At 34.2% G+C, this 26,896-nt stretch overlaps 1 protein-coding gene across 2 annotated transcripts in view; it reads left to right on the forward strand.

The window, feature by feature from the left end:
• The first annotated feature begins 3,524 nt into the window (after positions 1–3,524).
• LOC128234008 (extended synaptotagmin-2-like) overlaps positions 3,525–26,896 on the forward strand; it is a 36,699-nt gene continuing 13,327 nt past the window's right edge. For both annotated transcript variants that reach the window (XM_052947938.1, XM_052947939.1), the window contains exons 1-14: positions 3,525–3,951; positions 7,993–8,034; positions 9,447–9,581; positions 11,947–12,023; positions 13,134–13,200; positions 14,293–14,382; positions 14,775–14,830; positions 16,280–16,400; positions 16,781–16,880; positions 17,437–17,507; positions 18,198–18,283; positions 19,166–19,214; positions 20,343–20,432; positions 24,791–24,889. In XM_052947938.1, the coding sequence (XP_052803898.1) occupies positions 3,652–3,951; positions 7,993–8,034; positions 9,447–9,581; positions 11,947–12,023; positions 13,134–13,200; positions 14,293–14,382; positions 14,775–14,830; positions 16,280–16,400; positions 16,781–16,880; positions 17,437–17,507; positions 18,198–18,283; positions 19,166–19,214; positions 20,343–20,432; positions 24,791–24,889 (1,383 nt within the window). In that variant the 5' untranslated portion in view covers positions 3,525–3,651. The remainder of the gene's footprint in view (positions 3,952–7,992; positions 8,035–9,446; positions 9,582–11,946; positions 12,024–13,133; positions 13,201–14,292; positions 14,383–14,774; positions 14,831–16,279; positions 16,401–16,780; positions 16,881–17,436; positions 17,508–18,197; positions 18,284–19,165; positions 19,215–20,342; positions 20,433–24,790; positions 24,890–26,896) is intronic.

A 26,896-nucleotide genomic window follows, 5' to 3' on the forward strand; every position in this document is an offset into this window, starting at 1 on the left:
ACTTCGACAAACCTGTTTTGACAGTGCTCCGTCAGACGGCCGTATTGTGAAAAGGTTTGTCGACGTACTTAGAGAATCTAAACTCGCAATCAAATTCTGGTAAAAGACCGAAGGTGGGGCTCCGTAAGCGGCGTGGACTTCGCTATGTTTCATTTAAAATGGTGAAGAAGTAGAGAAGTTTTCTTTGTTTAAAGTCCTTTTTGTAATCAAAATATTGCCTTCCGACGTAGCATTTATGACGCAATTTATCACGTGGTATACACAAACTGGGTCTGGGCCCATGTTCATAAAAAATCTATGAACAATTCCTTCGTTAGAACTTACGGTTAAAGAAATTGACTGTTTGGAAGTTGAATAGAAAAATGTGAATGGTTGTAGAACAACAAATCATTAATGCAATGATACCTACACACTGATATTGTAAACTATTTCAAATTAATCAGTAGAAATGATTTATATTGTTCTTGTCAAAATCGTGCAATTTTCAGTATATTGAAACTTTACACTAAGCTGACATTGAATATGCGCCCTAGACCCATTCCAGTAATTATATAATTTATTCCGTCCATATAAAGGCACTTGAATTAATTGTCCTTTGCCGATATTGTTTTATCTTAAAACTGCACTCTCACAGATGAACCTTTTTTTTTTTAAATCTTAAAATGAACCAACGTTTGCGTAAATGTCTGAGAACCAGTGATATAGGGCGTAACAAAACATCAATTTTCGAACGTGAATTTCAAAAACTGCGAATTGATATTTTGTCACCAGTCTTATATCACTGGATTCCAGATATTTACGCAAAAAATGGGTCATTCCAAGACAAAAACAAAAAGTTACCAAAACTGTCAATCAGTGAGAGTGCATCTTTAAGAATAGTGTCGTAATCAATTGTTTCCAAATCAGTGGCACGGCATTCGAACTCCACGGCCATTTTTTTCATCGAAAACAACCTCGGCATTGTAAACCGTCCATATACATCCGAGGTTGTTTTCGTTGGAGAATGGCCGAGGAGCTCCGAATGAGTGTCACGAAAGCGGGTTGCATAAGTCAGATCAACGCGCTTCAAATTAGTTAATCGTGCTCATTCCATTGGCAACGATAAAAACATTGAGAAATGAGTGTTGTGTATAGATGCTGAAGCAAAACGCACTCCAAGAGCACAGCGAGTTAAGCAATGACATGAATTGGAATATTATAATGAAAAATGACCAATATAAATTGTGCGGAAGTGTTTTTGCCATGTCTACGCAAAGTATTCACGTGTATTTTAAGACGTTTTTGTGTAAAGACCTGAAGCGAAGCAGCAACATTCTTGAGACGGGGACATACGCGAAGATTTAAGCATACTTTTATGTTATGGAGCGCTCCCTCGAAACAGCTCAAGTAACGCACACCAGGTCAAAGACCGTTTAAAAGTCCTACGACAGCGCACACTGGTGCAGGGAAACAGTTTTGAAGTGTTTCTCTTGTTTAAATATATTTCTAAATGTGGCATGTTCATTGCGCTTAAATTAAGGATTCTTTTAAAGCCGCGAACGACACCGTTGTGATTTGGTTTTCTATTAAGCTAAGACTCAGAATTGCATTCGACTGAATTGCATAGCGGGAATCCGGTTTCTTTCATCGGACTCTAATGTAATGAAGATCAGGCTAAGTCCGAAGCAATGGTAACAGTTGAAGTAAAGACCTGGGAGTCGTTTCATCAAGAATCCCAAATCGGAACACCTCGGCCATAATTGAATATAATGAAGCTTGCCGGAGATGGTCGAGTTGTTACGATTGCGAGAATCCAAGTAGCGATTGTGTCCGAGTATGTTTATAGATTGTCATACAAACGCTGATTGAAAACACCTACAATATTTACAATTTTTACTGCAGTACATGCATTTCATTACTTTTTGTACATAATGTAATAAATGACAGATGCTCCAACTAAATTTCGCTGACAGAATGTAATGCATTTCAAACTAAAAATAATTCAAATACAACGTCAGGCCATTTGAACCCGCTACCAGTTGCTGCCAACAGGCTGAGATTAAAGTGTTTAAAATCTGTAACAAAACACCAAAGTGAAAAAATGCTACATAACTGCCGATTTAAACTAATAGAAACTATTTTAAGCATAAGGTATATAAATTCCTACTTTTTGATTTTCTAATTAATAGATCCTAAACATTTTTGCGAAAACGAAATCTGAAATGTTATAGTTGAACTGAATTATAGGTTCCGCCGCAAATATACTTATATTTTTGTGTAAGTTGTTCATTTTTTCACCGCATTAGAGTGACACTTTTATTCAAAATTAATACATACACATGTAACACAAACATAAAGTGTTGCACCCTCAACTACTCACTAAAAAAATGCATTTATAGAAAATATTAATTACTATTAACAATATTATAACTTTGTATTTAATAGCTGAAAATGCAAATATATTAAATGATTAGTGAATGTTAAAAGATTTACTGCTATTAACTATGGTCTCATAAGGTAGCAATACCGTGTTTTCTGCACTTTTCTTTAAAATTAAACTTGGTATCCTTTATTAAAACCATTGCTTTCGACATTTGTTCATCCTTTTTGGTATATTGAAACAATTGTATTAAATGTATTTAATCTTATTTTGGAGTAAGAGTGCATCATTAACGCTTTTAATTATTACCTTTTGCACATGTTTAACGCAAAGGATCTACAAGTCCAGCAGCAAACCCCTACTATGCCCCTGTTCAATGTCACGCTTTAAATAACACAATCTGATTCTAATATACGCTCCACAATTAGGCTGAGCGAAACAAGTAAAGTTTTGTTCAGATTGGCATAAACAAACTCTTTATATCATCTTTCACAAGGCCCAGAAAATACAGACCAAGTGGTAATGGAACAATATTTACTCCGGCAACAACTGAATACGGGCTAGGGATTCACAACATTGACACCAGCAATGACATTTTTCATTAAACTAACTAAACCCTTGATAGAATGATAATTATTTCGAATCTTTCGAACTTTTTCGTGTAAAATTATTCCTATTTGCCCGTTTTGTGTCCGGACATTTTTTTATATTGTATTGGGCTGCAAATGTAAGGGCGGGCCAATAAAGTCAAACAAGCTAAGGCACGTATACTGGCATCATCTGCAACCACAGTAATAAGTTCCTTTATACATGTACATCAAAACATGAAGTACATGTAGTAGGTTATCGGGGATATCCGACGATGGTATATTAGTCAGGGTGGTGCTACATGTGTGTTTATATTCTGCACTCGACACTTTTCGGAGAGTAATGGTTTATCAGTAAGTACCCACATCTGCTCAGCAAAGAAGGTCGAAATTCAAAATGTGACGATATTTTCCCAGTGAACTGTGCTGACTTTGCCAATAAACACATTGTAGAAAGGGGAAGTAACACTGCTTGAATTTGCGCTTATGTATGCAATATCACTTTGGTATTTTAACAATTTTGACGTATCTAGTTTATTGTCGTAAATTTAAATGTTAATCATAAAGCAATCTTTACTTCCGGGAAGGTCACGAAGGTAATGAACCGTTGCTGATTTTATGCATGACTGTCTTAATGCAGACGATACAGGTGAAATATTTACTTGCTAAGCATCAATATATGTGATTTACTGTCAAGGCCACAAGATGGCGAATGAAAAAGCTCCAGAAACTCCACAAAAACAACGGAAACGCTTGGCTGTCAAGGAAGATACATTGTTGATTGCTGTAATAAAACGATATTTCAAGTATGCAGGAGCTGCTTTAGCTATATGGGGATTTGGCTACACCCAGTTAAGTCCTGCATGGATACTTTTGGGCTTGGTCGGTATCGTTTGGAAGGAGAAACACCAAAAATTGCAGCAAAAGAAGATTGAAATATCACAGCAAGCTGCCAAGAATGAAAAAGAAGCGATCCTTGCAAGAGTAGAAGACCTTCCTTCTTGGGTAAGAACAGATACAAATCATATAATCCTTATGTATATTATGATTGTTTATTTTCATATTTTACCATGTATGGGCAACGAAACAAGCAATAAATGCATTAAAATACAGGATTACCTTTTCATTAAAACAAAACTTTACTGAAACAGACAACCATTGTGCCAACCTTAACAACTTGGCAACCTCGGGCAAGCTTTGTGATAGACCGCAGAAATATAATCGAAAAAACTCTGCTATCTTTGAGGTGTCCTGATTGTTGTTAAACTGTGAACCGCATCCTTGCAGGTACCCTGGCTTTCATGTATATAACGTTATGTTTTGACAGTATGAAATGAAAAAAAAACACATCAAAAAAACTCATAATAATTCATTGGATATTTATTTTTTTGTGTACAAAACTAATATTTAATAACATTATCTAGTAATATTTCTTCTACAAACTTAATTATTCAAGTAAGATAACTCTTGTTTGCAAAAATGCAAATTGTATTCCTTTACAATTTGATTTAGAAATTCTGGTAAAGGTTTGCATGTAATCACATTTAAATTATTTGCTAAGCAAATACTTCATGCATTTAAAAAAAACCTTTTAGACAGGTGTTTCAAACTATCCAACCCACTGAATTACTCACGTAAGTTAACTTTTTCCATATATTGTTAATTAAGGCCCTTTATGATTCGTCTAAGAAATTCTGGTTTTGGATTTGCATGTAAGCATGCATATGTCAATATCTCAGAAACTGCTTGAAGTATTGCACTAAATCTTTATACAAGGGCTTTCAACCATCCAACCTACTTAATTAATCAAGTTAGATAGCTCGATCTTACATATGATATAAATTTTGAGCATTTTTTATTTGTATGTTTCACCAAATGCTTGCAATCCTAAACTTAAAAGCGGTGGAATTGTAGAACTCGCTGTGTCTATGACAGCTTTTGTGTTTTTAATAGTACTAGAAGTTATTTCCACATTGGTCAGCATTTTATTTGCCATTTTTATTCGTTCAATTGCCAATACATTGGTTGCAATAAAGTGTGTCTAATTCTTTTATTGCTGTTCTAGAAATAGCTCAGTTTCTGTAAGTGTGAGCCAATGTGAGCATTATGTTCTCAGATCCCAGAATCAGGAAAATCTTGTAAAAAAGTTCCCCTTTTGTGGAATATTGAAGATACATGTATGAAACCTTTGGTAAGACACTTCTTTTGTGAATAGAACATATTTGAAAGATTGGGAAAAGTTTCAATTATTTGGTCTGACAGCATCTGAAATGTGTCAGCGAAGAAAAATGTTCAGTCTGACAAATAGCTTCTAAAACTAATTGATTTAAGAGCCAATTGCTGCAGTCTGCGGTTCTGTAATTTCTGAAATTCAGTTAATATGTGTTTCAGGGAAATGACAATCATAATGAGTTGTATTCTGTACTTTTCGAAGTGCCTGTATGAAATTTATATATAATAATACAAGTGCTATCCTTGAGTGCCAGAAATATAAATGTCCACTTTACTTAATATGAGTGTAGCATTTAAGAGACTCATACATATAAAGCGCAATAGTACACCATGTTATGATGATGTTTGTCATTGCTATCAAAGTTTAACATTTGCATGCATACATGTATACAAGGTACATGTAATTTTCTGTTTAACTGTTTAACTGCAAATAGTGACAAATTTTCACCAGACTTGCTTTAATATAAAATTATTTGGTACATTGTAATATTGACATAAACATTACTTTTGCTTGAATGGAACATAATTTAACACCAGTCTTTAATAAAATATTGGGTAAGGTTAGAAATCCAATACTTGTGTTATATAATATTGATACATGTACATTTCTCCAGTACATGGGTTTTTATAGGCATTTATAAAACTATGTATTTGTGATGTTTTGGCTGTTTCATGTATAATTGTCTTGATATTTTGTTTGCATTATTTGTTCAGTTAAATTTATGAAGACTTAACCCAGGCTTTTCAAAATATATTGTTATTTCATTGCATTGGTCAATATGTGTCAAACTTTGCACATTTTATGGAAGTACCTTCAGGTGTCCGGTGTAACAATACACATGTAGTATACAAAATGTAGTTAAGTATACTTGGTTTAACCAGTATTTATTCTAATACATAAATCATAAGCATTGAAACAGATACATAATGAAAAAAAAATATATTGAAATCAGATATTATAAACGATAAAGAGCAATACTAAAAATAGAATAAATTCTACAGAATTGAGTGGTATTGTAAACCAAAATAGTTTTTATCTGCTCTCTCTTCTGGAGAAAAATAAACTTGAATTAGACTCTTCAATAGGTTTTATTTCTTTTATCAGCATTCATTTCTTTTGCCCAAAGATTCTCAATGAGTTTATACTGGTAAGTTAAGCATTTTCAAACAGCAAACATATTGAAGGTCAGAAAAATCTTCAAATGTTTTTAAACATGTATAGATCTTAAACTTTACAACTGAAGCCTATCCGCCCACCGGTCCGTATTAGAAATGATAGATTATATTATTGTAATTTGTGGTTCATAGTTAAATCTACATATTTTGCTATTCATCAACTGTAGGTTGTCAGGTTTACTATTGGTAACAAAAGTATTTCTTGTGTGGGATATAGATATATACAAAATTGTCACAAAGGTTGATCATGAAATACAAATGAAAATGTCAAATACAACATGTGCTTTAAACCATGAAAAATATATTTTTCCCCAAAAGATGTTTAAAATTATGAAAAAAAATTGTTCCCTAAAACATGTTTAAAATCTTGAAAAATCTTATTGTTCCCAAATACATGTTTAAAATCATTAAAAATTACCCCCCCCCCCCCAAAAAAAAACCCAAAAACAACGTGTTTAAAACAATGAAAAAAATGTTCTCCAAACCAGGTTTTAAACAATGGAAAAATAAATTAACAAACAATTATTCAAATATCTTTTATATAATCATTAAGAGTTTATGTTTTATGTTACAACACTTATAGACATAAAGGCTTAAAAGTGTGCACATGTACCCTGGTACAGGGTACTCACTTACATGTACTCACACTTGGATTAGTCCCTGAACTCACACTTTTGCTTTGGGTTTCACAATTTTTAAAAATTTCAGAATTATTAAACAAAGACAGATGGACTTGCCTTTCTGATTCATTAAGTGAGAATCTTGATTTATCTGGTAGAATTTTGTATTTTAGTGAGATTTTAAACATGCAAAATACAAAGCAATGGTATCAATAGTGATAGAAAAATTAAATTTGCCAAACATTATTATAGTTTATATACCATAGTATTGATACTCTTGTATATTTACAATCATAGAAAACATATAATTGAAGCCATGTAAATTATGATTGATGAATAAGATGTGCCGAGTAAATCCATTTTGAGAAACTGAAGCCAGGTATATAAACAATAAAAGAAATGATACAAGCCACATTATAAATGAATAGTAAATATAATAAATTATGGAAGATGTAGATGTAGAAATAATACAAGCCATAATTAACGAACAATGAAAATAGTAATGATGACCTTGTATGGAAGACTTATATGTATATGCTTTATTTCTCATTTAACCACATTGCATTAACATGAACAGCATAATTATGAAAATGATCATAATGTCACTTGTCAGCAGGTTGACATTTATGAGGTTGTCCAGTTTCTGTGCACTACTTACGGCCTCTTTATAAATAATAATATTGAATAGTGAATTGATAGTCAACATTGTTTTTTTCTTATGAAAAAGACTGGAAACAACTTCATTCATTAAGGATTGAACATAATAAAAAGAAGAAAAAATCTGATAAAATATATGTCTTCATCCAATACTTTGTTTATTTAAGATGCAAGTGTTTAGATATAAAGTACCCCCTCGTCTTAGATGTGATATTTTATGACTTAATCGCAGGCTTTGATAAATATGATAAGCCTTTATCATGTTTGCTGCATGATAAATATTTCAAATGCACTTAGTAGTGATTATTGGAGGAAGTCCAGCCAACCCACACAAATTTCTCATGTTCTTGTTTTATTTCAGGTTTTCTTCCCAGATGTAGAGAGAGCAGAATGGATGAACAAAGTAAGTAAAACCTGGCTGGCCTTGAGTTTAATATTAGAACAAGTTGTTTTTTTCGGCCATTATAATGTTCCCATTGCCAAAAACTATTGGGGTTTTCTCCAATATATTGATAGAAGAAGGTTTATTTAAAATAAAAAGTAGTTTAAAGTTATATAAGCCCACTAATATTTAATGGTTGAAAAGAGTGTTTGAGTATATTAAACATAAATATGTATTTATAAAATTTTCCCAATCATGTAGATTTAAGATTAACATCCAGATTAATGCATTGAATAGTGAATGTTGGAGCAAGAAGCAAACCCACATAAATTTCTTGTCTTGTTGGTAGAGGCTTAAACTATTATCTGGATGGCTGGCAGAGCTCTCTTTTACCAGTATTTTTAAGGGATTGATTTGCATGTAATTGCCACACTGTCTGTCCTTTCTCAATCTTATTCAATTTATGCAGCAGCATGGGTAGGTGTGTCGCTCAGAGCATCGATGCTCTGACCTCTAAGGTCAAGGTCAAATGGAAGTCAGTACAGGAGTAGCATGGGCTGATGGGATGAATATCTCAAGATTCTATTTCTCTGGCCTTGAAAAAAGTTATACCTAGCATCATAAATGGTATAAAACTTTAGTAGTATTGATAATAAAAGTGTTTTTGTTTCAGCGTCTTTGCCATAAATATTACTATGACCCTGTCTTTAATGCATCTTCATAATGCAGCTGGTTTTGAATGTATTTGTAATAGTGACAGTGTATGTTCAAGTGCCTGCATGAATGCCAGCCTTGACACGCATAATTGATGTCCGGTTCAGATAAAAACCCTGATAGCCCATGCATTAATGTTGTGCACATATATATAACATCCTACATATAAACATGCATCCTGTTGATGCACATGCTTGGGACTATTGAATCCTCCGCAAAAACAATGATTATATAAACCAGGATGAAGCATAATGACTCACTGATCAAGTTTTATTGAAAATCGATCTATACTTTGTCTGCTTGGCGAGTTGACTCATTGTATAGAATTTCAAACTTTGTAGATATAGTATTTGACTAGTTCCAAATGAATTGAAAATATTCTTAACAAATGCATTTTTTTAAATACAGAAATAGACTAACATTTTTACTAAATATTCATTATACTAAATGACTATTAATGCTTTAAGATCATAGATCAAATGTGGCCGTTTATCGGGGACTATGTCCAACAGCTGTTGATGACGTCGGTCCAGAAAACCGTCCAGGACTCTGCCAGCATATTCATTATACTAAATGACTATTAATGCTTTCAGATCATAGATCAGATGTGGCCGTTTATCAGGGACTATGTCCAACAGCTGTTGATGACGTCGGTCCAGAAAACCGTCCAGGACTCTGCCAGCATATTCATTATACTAAATGACTATTAATGCTTTCAGATCATAGATCAGATGTGGCCGTTTATCGGGGACTATGTCCAACAGCTGTTGATGACGTCAGTCCAGAAAACCGTCCAGGACTCTGCCAGCATCATGGGATCCTTCAAGTTCGTCAACATCGACCTAGGAGATATTGTACGTCCTAGATCCTCATTCAGTCCTTTTAGTACCATGCAGGGCTTATGATATTTGAAATGGTTTTTGGAGCCAAAATTAAGCCCCATTCCCTAACTTAAAAACAAATATTTTCTCTAATCTTGTGTCAAAACCATCCTGTTGGTTGTCCTGTTATGATAAAAAAAATCAGACAAAGATAGCTGAGATAATTATATGCATTTTTTGCCTTCAATATGCTGTCACTACAATGCAGTAATTATGCAGTTATAAATAGTGTTAATGTGATGATATACAACAATTTGCTTACAATTCAATAGTTTTGTTTAACAATAAGTATGATGGTAAAGAATTATTTGTGTAATTTATTCCAAATTCCTTTTTTGTTCGCAAAATTCCTCTGTAGAAGGGCCTCAGCACAAAAAAACGAGAGGGCCAAGGCTGATGTCATAAATTTTGGCTTGAAAATAGCACATGACAATAACACATGACATTTTAAAAAAAGAGTTAAAAATAGTGTTGACAGAATCATGTCATAAAACAATTCAAGTTTGCCATCATCAAGTTTGTCATCATCGCCCTTGGTAGATAATGTAGGAACTTGCTTATGATTGTGATCATTTTGCACAATGATTAGGTCATGATTTGATTAAAGCACATTGTTTATGAAGAAAAAGTTATCAAAATATTTAAAAAGTTTGATGGAAAACTCATTATAGAATCCTTCAAGTTTGTCAACATTATGTCATACAAATATGCAAATACTTTTGTGATTGAAACATCAAGTGGCTCAATGTCAATTGTCTCCAGACCTGTGACATAATCAACGCAATTAACCAATTTGACCTCATATCTGTGACACAACGCAAATCATACATCCAACTTGTTAGGGGAAACAAGTAACATTATCAAACATTATTTGCCCAGATAAGATAAGTTGAATAAAAAACAATCATATCTATATAAAATGAAAGCTTGTCTGATGACATCAATGGAGATATTTAAAAGAAAATGACCATGAAAGATGATCACGATAAGAGATAAATAACCAACTTTCTTCCTGTAAACAGTTTATTTAAAACTTTATTACTGGTACACTAACAAAAAACCCTAACTATAAATGCACACAAACTCTGAAATCTTGTATTTCAAAATGCCAGGAAAGACATGAAGTGATTTTTGTATAATTTTTGCTAGTTATTCATCTAAGAATAATATTTCAATGTATTAAACAATTTCAATAATCTTAACAAAACAAACTAAACAGCCAACAAAAACCGTGATCCTTCATGTCATTTCTATGGACCACTATTGTTAATCCTAAGCTGTGCTTGCATTTGCTTGTATAACAGGTATTCAGCAATACACATAATCTGTCAATGTCTTTTGTAACACAGTCTTCAAACAAATGAATGCAACAAAATGGTAGTTGTTTTTTGCATCCAAAATGGGGCTATCAAATGCATGTGCCTATTAGATTTCACAAGTCAGTAGCCTTGCTTGCTACCTGAAGAAATGGGTTAAGGACGACGCCTGGACCAGTCATTGAAATTAGACTTTCGAATGAACAAGCCCGAATCCTTATACTATTGCCTGAAATCATATTTTTGAACAAGCCCTGATATATAAAATTCAGAATTTGAGCAATCCCGGAAGACATTTTGCCAGTGCAGGGCTTGCGGGCTTGTGCTTGGGCCACTGCTGGACACCCCAACAGTAGATAAATTTACCACGAATATTTGATAATTGAATATATATGTAATATTTACAAGTTTGTTATTGTCCACTGTTTGAATTTAAATGAATGCAGACATTCCAACAAGGCAAAGATTTAAAAATCACTACACTATTCTGTCATCAGCTTAATGCTATAAAACATGAATCATGTACAATGGTAACATGTTGTATTCTTAGGGAATGGAAGAAGTTTAAATTACATAAAAAATGAAAACAATTGGGTATGTCTACATCAACAAGACTTATATGGTATCTAATAGCAAATTGTATTGCTAATATCTTACAGCTAAAGTATTGAATCAGCAATGTAGTGTAGCTAAGATATTCCCATAAGGCTCTGGGAGTTATGTACATGTATTAAGAAAAATTAGATTACTGTCACATGACTATTCAATTTTCGCCCCAAATTTGATTGTCCATGAAAACACTTATAATTTCACTATTTGATATTTTTTATATTTAAAAAAAAACCCTGACAATTTCTTTCTGGTTTTAGAACATTTTTGTTGAGAGCTATTTCAGATTGGAAATACTGCGACAATCATAAGAATGTGCTGTCTGAGGCAAACTGACGTGAATTGAAATGTGCATGCAGTACCGTTGCAATGTAGAACAATACATGTTAATATACATACATGATCTATTACAGCCCCCACGTATTGGAGGTGTGAAGGTTTACACAGAGAAGGTGAAGAGAGATGAAATATACATGGATCTGGATATCATGTAAGCTACCCATATACTCAGTATCTTCATAGGATAGTTGATATACCCAAGACGAATTAGAGATCAGGAATCATGCTAGACTTTAAAACCAAGGAGAAGTTATAAAAAGTAGCCATTTCGTACCTAGGAGGAGAGATATTCGACAGTAGTACCGCGCTGTTTTAAATTCCTGTACGTTCAAGACTGTTCCTTTGTTTCATAATGAAAAGGTCCTCCAGCTTCTTGTATAATCTAGATTGAAACAAACTTCTCCTTCACATAAATATATTGGCAGACGTTTGAAAGTTTTCAAAGACTTCTTCTCCCAACTTTCCCTCTAGATTGATTGATCCTTTGAGTTCATCAAACTCGAAAAGAATAGATACACCTTGTGATATTTGGTCAATACCATAACCCATTCCGGTTGTGATATTTTGTCAATACCATAACCCATTCCGATGTGATATTTTGTCAATACCATAACCCATTCCGGTTGTGATATTTTGTCAATACCATAACCCATTCCGGTTGTGATATTTGGTCAATACCATAACCCATTCTGGTTGTGATATTTGGTCAATACCATAACCCATTCCGATGTGATATTTGGTCAATACCATTACCCATTCCGGTTGTGATATTTTGTCAATACCATTACCCATTCCGGTTGTGATATTTTGTCAATAGCATAACCCATTCCGGTTGTGATATTTTGTCACTACCATAACCCATTCCGGTTGTGATATTTTGTCAATAGCATAACCCATTCCGGTTGTGATATTTTGTCAATACCATAACCCATTCCGGTTGTGATATTTGGTCAATACCATAACCCATTCTGGTTGTGATATTTGGTCAATACCATAACCCATTCCGATGTGATATTTGGTCAATACCATTACCCAATCCGGTTGTGATATTTTGTCAATACCATAACCCATTCCGGTTGTGATATTTTGTCAATAGCATAACCCATTCCGGTTGTGATATTTTGTCACTACCATAACCCATTCCGGTTGTGATATTTTGTCAATAGCATAACCCATTCCGGTTGTGATATTTTGTCAATACCATAACCCAAGTTGTAATATTTTTCACAATACTGTAACCCTCTGTGCATTCATGTTACAGATACAGCAGTGACTGTGAGATTGAGGTGAAGATCAAGGGGATATCAGCTGGTATCAAAGACCTCCAGGTATAACTTAAGCAACACCTGCCTCCATTATATACTATATTTATAACATAATAGAAAAAAGCTATTAAAAACAAAAATGCCATTTTAATGCATTAGTTTGTTTAATAAATATTATAATTCAAACATTTACTCTGAACATATTGAATAACAATCTTAAGATGATTCGGTCATATCAGCCCCAGACTGCTCTCGCTCATTTGCATATTTATGTTATCAGTATTATACAAATTGGCGGACACTGACAGTCCAATGAAATGCTTGATTATCTTTCTTTATCTTTCTTTAACACTACAATCGCCATGAATATTTTGTATGCCCTTTTTCCCCTTATTCAGAAGTCTATCTTGACATGAAAATCTCAACTGTCGAATAACACAAGTTTTCATTATACTGTTAACATAATAATGTAGATAGATAACATGTGGTGATGCCTTGGGTCATTTGACATTTTTCCAAGTTAAATAAACACATTATTAAACTTGAACATTCAGTGTGTGTATACAATGTGATCATTTATGTCATACATGCAACATCGGAAGGCAACATTTTGCTTGAAATGAAGACTATTATAAAGACAATTTTTCTTTTTCCTCACCATTTTAAATGAAACAAAAGCAGTCTATGCCACTGAAAGACACCCACCATCATTTTATAACCAGAGTTTGATAAGGTGATCAGTTTCCTCAAAGACTTTGACAAACCTGTTTCCAAAATAGTGTTTTGACACTGCTCCATCAGGCGGCAGTTTTGTCAAAGTATTTTAAGAAACTAAACTCTCAAACTCTGGCAAAAGACCTGGGGCAGGGCTCTGTTAGCTGCATGGACTGTGCTATGTTTCATTTAAAATGCTGAAGTTATAATAAAGTTATCTTTGTTTATAGCCTTCATTCATAGCAGAATATTGTCTTCCGACATAGCATTTGTGATGCAGATATACACACTCTGCCATTGGTTGTTTCCAATTACCATGGAAAATCTAATGCACAAAAACTACTAATTCATTGCTCCTGCCTATAAAAGTGTTCATGCTTGAGTCTTTTTCAATGAATAAAAAATATTTGTTGTTCCTTACATTGTATGTTACCTTTCCAGCTTCACGGCACAGTGCGGGTCATCATGAAGCCACTGATAAGCCAGTCCCCATTCTTCGGGGGGCTGAGTGTATTCTTCCTCAATAACCCGGTAAAGAGAGAGTATATGGATGTTTGAGTTATCACCATCTCTGGTAGAAAATGCCACATACAGTTAAAAACTCGTTATGTCGTTCTTTGTTATCTCGAGGTTCCGGTTTTGTCGAATTTTTTTTTCAACAATTTCGGATTTAGTTAAATATGTTTTTTATTTTGCTTGTATCAAATGTTCATTATTTCAAAGTATTTCTCAAGGTCCCAACGACTTCGACATAGCAAATTTTGACTGTATATTTTAAGTAAGTAATTTGCTAAACTTTGTTTCTACATGAATGTAACTCACTGATCAGTCAGTTCTTAACTTAATGTGATAGAAATGTTGATGTCTTTGCCTTAAAATTTTTTGTCTCTTAATATTATTGGTGTTCTTTGTTTTATTTTCAGTCAATCGATTTCAACTTGACAAATCTTGCCAACGCCTTAGATCTGCCTGGATTGAGGTAACCTTTTGCTATTTATAATTAAATTAATCCTACTTGATTATATGTTGCCTAAACTTACTAGAGCAATACTATTAACCATGCCAGGATTGTAATTTATTTTCAATTATTTTAGCTTTATGGTAGTGATGTTTGGATGATCCGTTATAATGGAAAATTGATTGGTTGGGCCTGTGATTGGTAAACACCTTTTCCAGTATACCATTTTACTCGTTATTTATACCATATTAGGTCTCCCATGTTTAAGCGACAGGCTACACACAATTATAATGGGCCCATATTCACTTTTTCAAAATATCTACAATATAACTAATTTTGGCAAAAGAGGTGTGCCTGATTGTAGAACAGATTATTTGTTACAGATACAGTGGTTTTACCATCTTTGCTCCTTAAATAGCATTTTAACAACCAAAATATTTTTTTTGCTTTTTATGCCCCCACAAAGTGGCGGCATATAGGGTTGCCCTTGTCCGTACGTACGTACGTACGTACGTACGTATATGACTTGTAACGTACGTACGTACGTACGTACGTACGTACGTACGTACGTACGTACCGAAGATTGTTTCCGATCTAATTCTTGAAAACCGTTTGTCCAATCCTCACCAAACTTTAAACACATGTTTGTGACCATAATATCTTGATCAAGTTCGATAGTCATGGAAATCGCTTTAGTCATTTAGGAGTTACGGCCCTTTTTTGCCAAAAATTCCCGAAGATTGTTTCCGATCTAATTCTTGAAAACCGTTTGTCCAATCCTCACCAAACTTTAAACACATGTTTGTGACCATAATATCTTGATCAAGTTCGATAGTCATGGAAATCGCTTAAGTCATTTAGGAGTTACGGCCCTTTTTTGCCAAAAATACTTCAAAAATATATGTTTCCAATCTAATTCTTGAAAAGTATATGTCCAATCCTCACCAAACTTTACATACATGATTGTGACCATAATATCTTGATCAAGTTCGATAGCCATGGAAATCGCTTTTGTCATTTAGGAGTTACGGCTCTTTATTTGCAAAAAAAGACTTGAAAAATACGTCCCGAAGATTGTTTCCGATCTAATTCTTGAAAACTGTTTGTCCAATCCTCACCAAACTTTTAACACATGTTTGTGACCATAATATCTTGATCAAGTTCGATAGCCATGGAAATCGCTTTAATCATTTAGGAGTTAGGGCCCTCAGATTATCCTGAATAATCATTATGGCTTATTTTCTGTGACAAAAAATCGAAGTGGGGGCATCCGTGTCCTATGGACACATTTCTAGTCTGTGTCTGAGTCTCAAACTTGGGCTAAAGGCGTTAGTGAATGTTACCCCAGAGAACATCGCCAACATCATGTTTCTGCCCAACTGTATGTGAAAGAAAATTGCCATGGAAGTACAATTGATCAAACTATGCTTTCCATAATAATTATCTTATATTATCTTATCTTTATTCCAGTGACATGCTTCACACAATTATCCAGGAGAACATCGCCAACATCATGGTGCTGCCCAACCGTATTGTGGTGGAAATGGCCAAGGGGGTGCAGATCACTAAACTAAAGTTCCCACAACCAGATGTAAGTTCTCACTCTGTTGGCAAGACTTTCATAACATTTGTGGTTTCATTATTTGAGGATATAGGGGGTTTATTCTTTAATATGTTTGATGTTTTGGTAAAAAAGGGTTTGTTATAATTGCTTCCAGATTATTGCCATGAAATAATACAGGTCTTTAGATACAAACATTTTTAAGATTTATGCTGGGGTTTGACTTAAGCCTGATAAAAACAGCTTTGATTCCTTAGTGATTTAAAGAAACTCAATCCTTACAATGTGATCAACACTAACACCTCCAGTTCCATTGCTACATTTACTGATGATTGCCAAGTACATATAATTCATAATTAAAACCCCACACTATGATAGCCATTAACCTCAATGTGTTTGCTGTTGTTCAGGGTGTAATGCGTATCCATGTGTTGGAAGCTAAGGAACTGAAGAAGGCTGACATCAGCTTGACTGGCAAGGGAAAATCTGACCCCTACTCTGTCATTAGAGGTGAGAAATTTGTTGCACTTCTAAATTATAAATGGGATTTTAATAAATATTGGCGTATCCATGTTCTTGTTGACTGTCAAACCAGGGGTGACAGGCTTGTTTCCACACCTCACCACTAAATATTCTGAACGTCTTCCAAGAGGACAGATCAACCAGATTAATTCATATAAAGTGATTAAAACCCACACTATAACAGTCATTAAACAACAAACTGTTTGCTATTGTTTAGGCTGTGCACTTTCAATACTAAAAGTTTGTAATGAATACCTAAGCTGTATATTTCAGTGTCAAAACTATGTGCATTTATTATTTTTAAACCTTATTTCTGAAAATTGACTCTCAAACAAAAGGGCACAGCAGAGGTAGTAAAAGGCAGCAGGGTGCTGGAAAAGGGTACCAGGCTGCCCCACCCTGCTATTTGGGCCTAGCTGGAGCACTGGGCTGTCCGTTAGGCCTTATCCTTGTGCTGTTGAACAGGGTCTTTGTTAAAGTTTTGGCTCCTGGGCTTGTCCCTGTAGTTTCCGTTGTTTTATTATATGTTATATTCCCCTTCCAGTTGGTGCAAACAAGTTCAAGACCCCTGTGATAAACAACTCCATTGCCCCGCAGTGGAACTCTGTGTTCGAGGTAAACTAACAGAGGATTTCAAATACTTATATAACATGGATAAGTTCAAATATTGAGTGAGCATGAATTATTTCCTAACTGTTTGGCTTTTAAAATTGTAACTATCTGGGTTATATTGCCTAAAATGTTAAAGAAGTCCTGGTTTTTGCTAATTCCAACCACTAATCACTGAATCTGCCTTGTGGATGATTCGTTAGTTTAAACATATTTTATTTTTGAAAGAAACCTACAAAGTATGCAAGATCACATAGTCAATACAATATCTAAATATAGGCTTGCACTGGAAGATGGTAAACAATTTATAAAAGTCCTTTCCAAGATTTGTTGCAACATTTAACCAAAAACCAAGGTGACTTGCACTATTAAAGGTTGAGTTGCCTCCATTTAATGGGGTTAGCTCAACTTAGTTCTTTCTTCTCGTTAATGTGTGATTAAAAGTCTGTTCAATTTAGTTATACAGCCACTATTTTGGATCTAAATGATTCCCTTCGGTTTTGCTACCCATCTGCTTGTCAGAGTAAATTTTCCCCATTTAGGGTACAGACAGCCTTAAAAAAGGTCTGAACCACCATCAGAATGGCAGTGGTGTAGGCAAGCCTACATGTTATTAATAACAATCTACTTATGAAAAGGCATGATAGCCCTCCACAAACTGTGTTCTTGTTAAGAAATATTGTATTTGCATTTCAGACGATTATAGATGAGCGCGACGGTCAGTTCATGGACATTGAGGTGAGAGATGAAGACACTGGAGGAAAGGACGACAAATTGGGAACGTAAGTACCGTATAGTACTGAGAGGATGATGTGGTGTACCGGTCGTTCAGTGTAGAATTGAGATGGTGATGTGGTGTACCGGTCGTTCAGTGTAGAATTGAGAGGATGATGTGGTGTACCGGTCGTTCAGTGTAGAATTGAGAGGATGATGTGGTGTACCGGTCGTTCAGTGTAGAATTGAGATGGTGATGTGGTGTACCGGTCGTTCAGTGTAGAATTGAGATGGTGATGTGGTGTACCGGTCGTTCAGTGTAGAATTGAGATGGTGATGTGGTGTACCGGTCGTTCAGTGTAGAATTGAGATGGTGATGTGGTGTACCGGTCGTTCAGTGTAGAATTGAGAGGATGATGTGGTGTACCGGTCGTTCAGTGTAGAATTGAGAGGATGATGTGGTGTACCGGTCGTTCAGTGTAGAATTGAGATGGTGATGTGGTGTACCGGTCGTTCAGTGTAGAATTGAGATGGTGATGTGGTGTACCGGTCGTTCAGTGTAGAATTGAGATGGTGATGTGGTGTACCGGTCGTTCAGTGTAGAATTGAGATGGTGATGTGGTGTACCGGTCGTTCAGTGTAGAATTGAGATGGTGATGTGGTGTACCGGTCGTTCAGTGTAGAATTGAGATGGTGATGTGGTGTACCGGTCGTTCAGTGTAGAATTGAGATGGTGATGTGGTGTACCGGTCGTTCAGTGTAGAATTGAGAGGATGATGTGGTGTAGTTTGAGGTTTGGACAAAATAGCTTTTTCCTGTAAACTATGAACTATTATAACTATTTAGGATCATTATTTCTGTTTCACTAGTCTATATTGAGCATGCATTCTATCATGTAAAAACATGTATCTTTGACTGAGCCTGCTAATTGTGTTTTATTTTCATTACAGTGTGTCCGTGGAGCTGTCCCCCGTCGCGGACAAGGGAACCATTGACAATGTAAGCTAGCAGTCAAGTCCTTTTTGAAAACATTATTAATTTATAAAAAGAGCTTAACTAAGGTTGTTTTAGAGTAGTATTTAAAACTATATGTACATGTAATCATTGTCACTATATCAGAATATCCTTTCAAAATCTTTAAATAGAAGAAACAGATCATCTTTAAGTTTTTATAACTAGACTTTCATGTCAAGTTTGTACTTTTAAGCTTGTCTTTTTTGAAGTTAAAAAGGTTGAGGTATTATGATAGCCTTATGTCTTTGGCAGAGTGAAGACCTTTAATCTTGGCCATTACTCCAAAACATTCAACATATTTACAGAAACTTTGATGCATGTGTGCCAGAAATATTTTGTAAATATCAAGCTGCAGATAAGGTGTGTAATTGCGGTAATAAGCATCAAGATTATGAAAAACACAATGGATTTTGAAAGTTTGCATATTAGAAGGCGTCAGATTAGTCAAAAGGTCAAAATCGTTTGGCATACGTTTTATCGATAAAGTCAATTAAATTTTGAAGAGTGGGGGGTAGCTTTTCAAGGTAGCAATTGCTTACCTTAATACTAAATCTTATTCAATTTTAAGGGGAGGTCACTGCTTTGATAGGAGATTTGTCCCGATTTGCCAAAGGTCTAGCACCAATCTTATAAATGATAACTAAAACACTTCTTACTTGCTTTTGAATTTATTTAATTGGTAAATTCTCTATTTCTATGAATACTCTGTAAAAATTTGGGCATTCTGGGAGTATAAAACCTTTGACCCAAAATCTGATCTGGAGCTCTGACTGAAGTATTTGAAATGCTCATCCTTTTGAAATGCTCATCCTTTTGAAATGCTCATCCTTTTTAAAACTCTTCTTAAACAATACAAGCCTTCTTGTAATTGTCATATCAGATAATCTTTCAGTCATTTCAAGAAATATCACACAGTTTCAAGGTGTTTTTACTATATATATATATATATATAAAATACTTATCGTCTTTAAATCCTTGTTAAATAATACACGCCATCGTTTAATTGCCCTCTGGAAAGTTCTAGAATTTTCAATTCAGAGTGCAAGATTTTGTAACAAAATACTGATCGTCTTTTAAATCCTTTCTAAATACTTCATGCATTTCATTTGGCAGTGGTTACCCCTGGAGAACGTGAAGTCCGGAAAGCTCCATCTGCGTCTTGTCTGGTTGTATCTCTCCAAGGATCCCCTCATCCTCAACAAGGTAGGAATTGATACCTATCGGGATTTGTTGTACGTCACTTGTACAATAGGCTTTCTTGAAATAACGGAAATCATTCAAATACCAGACTTGTCGATGGTTACTTTTATACATTTGCTTTAAACTAAGAGAAAAATGAAATAGCTGACATTGAAAATTCAAAATCAGTGGACGCAGTGTGTTTTTAAGATTTTTTTTTTTTTTCTGAAAGTAAAACTCAATGTTACCTTGCAGTACATGTATTTTTATCAGTAGTTAACCATGACATTGCATAGTTCATACATATGTATGTGTAGAACTTACTCATGCAATTCTGTTTTTCAATGAAAGAATGGTTATTACAGGTTTTTTGTCAACTCACATTTCTTTCAAATAATTTCGTTGGTGTTCTTCTTTAATGCTAGAGCTTTCTATGTTGTAACTATTATGAATCTCATTGTTTGTATTTTACCTTTAATTCTCTGTAAGATGTAGATGGTTATACTGTGTGGCCCCTCTTTATCTTCGAGAATACCACTAAATATTGATAGATCAAGATTTTTAGTTGAACATTATGTCAGTGTTTTATATTATAACAACATTTAACTTGCAAAATTATTAAGTAAACTTTGTGTGAACTGACCCATCAAATTGTTACCTTTGAAGAAGATAATTGCCAATTAGATATATTGATTTGAAAAAGTGATTTTACAATATGTTCATTGATAAGATGGGGCCTCCATGTTCAAATACAAAATAATTTACATGGATTTAGATTAATAAACATATCTTTGGTAATATTTCACAGTTGTATAGACAGGTGGTATATCAAGTTTATGTTTTCTTTTAGCTGTTCTGTTTCTCGGAGAATTGCCATAGCCTTGTTGTTGTTGTTGTTGGCAGCATTACAAGACTTAAATGTTGGACGTAATGGGAAAACTGTTTGAGATATTGCCATGAAACCTGGTAATGTTGGCCGTAATGGGAAAACTGTTTTAAAATATTGCCGCGAAACCTGGTAATGTTGGCCGTAATGCAAAAACTGTTTTGAAAAATTGCCACGAAACCTGGTAATGTTGGCTGTAATGGGAAATATTGACATGAATCATGGTACACATGTTCACGTTGCTATAAGCACAGGTGAAACTTGGCCTATATTTCTTACTGAAATGATTGTTGAGTTATGCCCCTTGACTGATTGAGTTATACCCCTTGATTGATTGAGAAAAAAAACAGACGAGCTGTCAGCGACCACTGACTGTGCTCTTGTTATGAAGTTTCGACAATTTTAACTGACTGTTTTTTTCATTTTTGTTGTTTTAGATGGTGAGTAAGGTTGCAAGTCAGCGTAAACAAGTTTCAAGCTTTGCTGTGTTTACAAAACACTCCCTTTCACTTCTGTCTTAGAGATCATTCTTACTTTGACATAATAATTCTTAACTAATAAGATCAGAATTCTCTTATAAAAAGGAATATTATCTTGCAATACCAGTATAAATACAATAATCCTGTTTTTAAAGAAATCCATAATGGTACCTTCTTTATCCTAACTTGTCACAAGTTTCTACAGATTTTCTTTACTCTTATATTTTTTATGTATTTTTGTCTTGACCCATTTGAACACAAGATGTATCTCTGAGACAGAGTGACTCAGAGTGCAGTTTTAACTTATTACTGGGGTTGAACTTAGCTTTGTTCATGCTTTGCAGGTGCCACTTCAAGCCTTATCGTGCACGCCATTTTTCCTGCTTTTATATATAGAAATAATGATGCAAAATACACAGACGTTTCAAAATATTTTATTTATTATGTCTCAAAAGGGTGGCATATAGCAGTTGCATTATGTCCGTCCGTCCATGTGTCCGCCAATAACAAACCTTTGTCCAAGCAATAACTGTTTCACTTAGGACCATCAAACTTCAGTGGTAGGTTTCCCTTAACCAGAAGGTCATCCCAAATTGTTTTGTTTTGGGGTTTACTAGGGCAAAGGTCACAGTTAAAATTCTTTTGAAAAGTTTATCTGCAAAGTAACTTTAGAATGGTTCTAGGACCATGAAACTTCCTGTTCAGTGGTAGGTTCCTTTGACAGGTAGATGACCCCTTTTTATTTTAAGATCAGTAGGTCAAGGTCACGGTCAAAAGTCTTTTAAATACTTTGAGAGCACAATAACTTCTTTTGACCTACCCGCAAGAAACTTCAGTGGAAGGTTGCCCTTGACCAGCAGAAGATCACCCTTGATTTTGGTCAATAGTAAACAAACCTATCTTCAAGTACCTCCATAAAATTATCTTCCCTATGTTTCTGCCAAAGCAGCGCTCAGATGGCATAATGTTTGACAAACATCTCTTGCTTATTTTTTTGCGTTGATCTTGATGACTGCTTTAAAATGTTTGAAATTTTTATTTCAAATTCCTGATTCAAGCATGAACATTGTTTTGTTTAGTTTTGATACAAGTGTAATCTAGGTTATGTATCTTCAATATAAAACAATATTAACAATTACCATCTAGATTCATTTTAACAACATCATTTTCATATTTCAGAAAGCTGTTCACTTTAATCACAATAAGCAATCATTTCTCTAGACTATTTTATGGTGGTGTTATTATGATTGTGCAGTTAGCGCAGTGGCTAGGGCACTGGCTTCTCGCCAAGGCATCCCGGGTTCTATTTCCGGACTGAATGTTTGTGAGTTTGGTTTGTGGTCAACAAGCCGGACAAGTGGGTTATCTAAATGAGTACTCAAATTTTCCCAACAAAATTTGGCCGCACTCCCGCACAACATCTTGCCAACAAGATTGACTTAGCACATATAACTTTTTTTAGCTGATATAACTTTTTTTACAATTGTTTTAAAATAAATATGATTTCTGTTACTATACTGAATGTTCATGTTAAAAATTATTTGGCATTGTTATTTAAAAGTTCTAATAATTTGATTGATAATAAGTTATATTTAACTAAAAGTATGACCATATTGCAAAGCGAGCGAGCCTTTCTTACTCAAGATGTTCTAACTGACTTCAATTTTGATGTATTATCACTTAACAGGGAACCAAATCATAACCTCATGTCTGTTAGTAATAGTTAGATGACATGAAGTAACATTTTAATGATTAAGAATGGGTGGAGTGAGCACAGTGAATGAGCCCTTTTAAATCATTTAAAACTTACTTAAGGTCATCTAACTGTCTTAGAATACTACCTCATTGACTGACACATTGTCATCTCAAAATCTGACGCAGGGAGTATGTATCGGATGACTGGCAGTATGCGGAACTTTAAAGACCCGCTAAAGTTGAAATTCTTAATGATTAAGCCTATACCTTAATGATTGCATCTCTTCGATTTCATTGGCTGAAAATGTAGAACATATTCTAAGTTGTAAAACTGCGTTTCTTCATGATTAAGCACTTATAATACCTATTGAAAACTGATTATTTCATTGTCTGGAACTGTATGTCATAATTCAAAGAATATAAAATAAGTGGTTCATGATTCATTATTGTATTGTAGTCTGTACAGTTGGGCAGGAAAATGCTTGGGAAACTGTAAATTAGTTAAATGCATGTGAGATACAGATCAAATATGGAAAAGGATATGTTTATCCACTGTTTGGTTAATGTAAATTTTATCCACTATTAGGTTATTGTGAAGAATATCCAGTATTTGGTTAATGTAAAGTTTATCCAGTATTTGTTAAATGTAAAGTTTATCCACTATTTGGTTAATGTAAAGTTTATCCACTATTTGGTTATTGTAAAGAATATCCAGTATTTAGTTTATGTAAAGTTTATCCAGTATTTAGTTAATGTAATTCTAACATTTTTTTCATAAACAATCAGATTTAAAAGCTTCCTATTGATAATGTCAATTAAGTCAGCATCAATTTCATCACAATCACGATCATTTTATTCACACTTGTTCCTTGTTCTCATGGATTCATTGTCATTGATTGGTTACTGTTTTCCCCCTAACACTCTCCTCTGTTTGTATGGAGTGTTCTCTCTAAAAAATTAAACCAGTCACATTTTAACTCAATAGCACCACAGTCAAAGTAGAGGCTTATTATTGCAAAGTACATGCTTCCCACCATCTTAAAGTATACAGTATTATAGATGAGGCATTTTATCACTTCAATGTATTTTATAGTAGAGAACTTCTATATATTTACATGTACAGTCAGCTTGGAATAGTATTTGATGAGAAAAATGTAAAAATAAATAAAACTGCATGTAATTGTTGTAATATTGTATTCATTTTACTGGTATTAGCAGTAAGCAGAATTGTTGTAGTAAGTGTCAGATAATTGTAACAATTGAAGTTTATGTTGAAACCATCATTGCCAGACTGTGTCACCATTATTTCTGTCAATTCACAGTCTCTGCAGTCGAACAAGAACGACTCATCTGGAGCCCTTGGCCATGACCTCTCCTCCTGTATCCTCATGGTCAGCTTGGACAGCGCTCGAGAACTGCCTGTATGTATACTAGAATTATGTTTTACCTGTATATTCATATTTGTTTACAGCAGCCCTTTCACAATAAATATATTTGAAAATTATTATATGCTTTCAGGCGGTTTATAGAGATATATATGTGAAGATATATTTCACTGTTTCAGTCAGTGAAAGTTGCAATTTGTTATTTCAGTGTTTTGAACTTTAAGCCCGTTCTGCTATCCAAATCAAACATCAGTGATTTGAAGAAAAGTTGTTGCACATCATTCAATAAGATGATATTAAATTTCAATAATTATTTCACCTTTCATAATACCGCCTGTCACACCATAATACTAGTAGGAAGATATTTCTTCTAATTTATCATTCATTTAGTACTTTTTTCAAAATTCAACATTCGTTACTAGTTTTCTAGTCATTATAAGTTATTGGGGATACTTAAATATGGGAGAATGACAAAATTCCCACCTGACAAGTAATTTACATTGAACAGCATTTCCGTTCAGAAACAACATAAAAAAAATTGAGGGGTGGGGGTTGGAGGTATTTATCTGTATTTTCAAAATTTAAAGGGGATGGTGGGGAGTTTGTTCTACTCTCTTGATTAACCATATATATACCATGTTTTTTGTAGAGCTCTCTGTTGTCAGCTTTCAATGTTGTTGGTGAAAGTGCCCTTAGATATTAAATTCACAATACATCAAAGATGGCAAAGCAACAAATTCTTTGTTGTTGGTGTCAATATTTGATGTACATGTGCCAGTTTTATAAAGGTATCTGATGTACAATTATGTGAATTTTGGATGCCTGGTGAACCCACCTTATGTCGGCATTATTTGAAAGAGATTCATGTTCAAACCCATAGAAAAGTGTTTTGTTCGGAATGCAAGACCCTACCTACAAAAGTGGCACTGACCCTGCTGTTTTTATAGTCGTACATATTTTTTGATTTTTTTTTTTAAATTTAGTGATATGTATTTTAATACCTCTAAAGTTTTATTCAGAATATTTCATTAGCACCATTCCCTAATGATGACAATAACATTCTTACATAGAATAGAATATTCTCCTTACACCTAATAGTTTTTTTAGTTTTTTTAAAAAAGCCTACCTACCCTACCTGTATTTTGAAAAGAATGTAATCCTAACCAAACCAATTTTTTTGGGGCCTTAGAGAAAAACATACACATCATACCAAAAAGGAACAGGGTGTAGCACCTTTCCATTTCTCTTTAGCTAAAACCCTAATTGTACATCAGATACCTTAAGCTCAATTTTTTGCATGCATGTATAGAATGCTTTATGTATTCATAACACAAAATGATCTTTGTCTCTTTTATTAAAGGAAATGAAATAATCATAAAATTATAATTTTCAATGGACTACGGTAGTTATTTAATTGAAACCAAATTAAAAAAAAAAAACCTGCAAGGGAGGGATTTTTCAGTGATTTTGTTTCTTGTCAAGAAATCAGGATAGGGATTAAGATTTGGACTTTGGGACAATGTACATGAATGTACATGTATGTTACCATATAAATGACACCTGACTTCCAGAGATGGAGATTAACAGAGCTCCTCATAAGCAGACGATCTACTGTAAATTTTGTTCATCATGTTTAATATTATTATATATTCATCGTTTCTGTTTATTTGTTTCATTTGTTTATATCCTTTTACTTTTAGTGTTTCTTTTTATTTGTTGTTGGTTACCCACATGGCAATGACTCCTTTACACTCCATTTGTGACTGTATAAGAATAGGTCAGCCATTGGTTTCCAATGGTGATATTTATAGTTTGTGTGTCGTCTGCAAGGCATGGAGGACACAGGGATTACTTTGTTCGCCATCAGTGTTGTCGGCGTCACCATTTTGTTTCTTATCATAACCTTTGAATGAGTTGTTGTAGAGATTTAAATTTTGAATACTCATAGGTCATGGCCAGTAGATGACCCCTATTGATTTAGGGGTCAGTAGGTCAAGGACTCAAGGTCATTGTGACTTATATTGTGCCACACAGGCGACACAT

The sequence above is a fragment of the Mya arenaria genome, chromosome 5 (genome assembly GCF_026914265.1).
Source record: "Mya arenaria isolate MELC-2E11 chromosome 5, ASM2691426v1".
Classification (NCBI taxonomy): Eukaryota; Metazoa; Mollusca; class Bivalvia; order Myida; family Myidae; genus Mya; species Mya arenaria.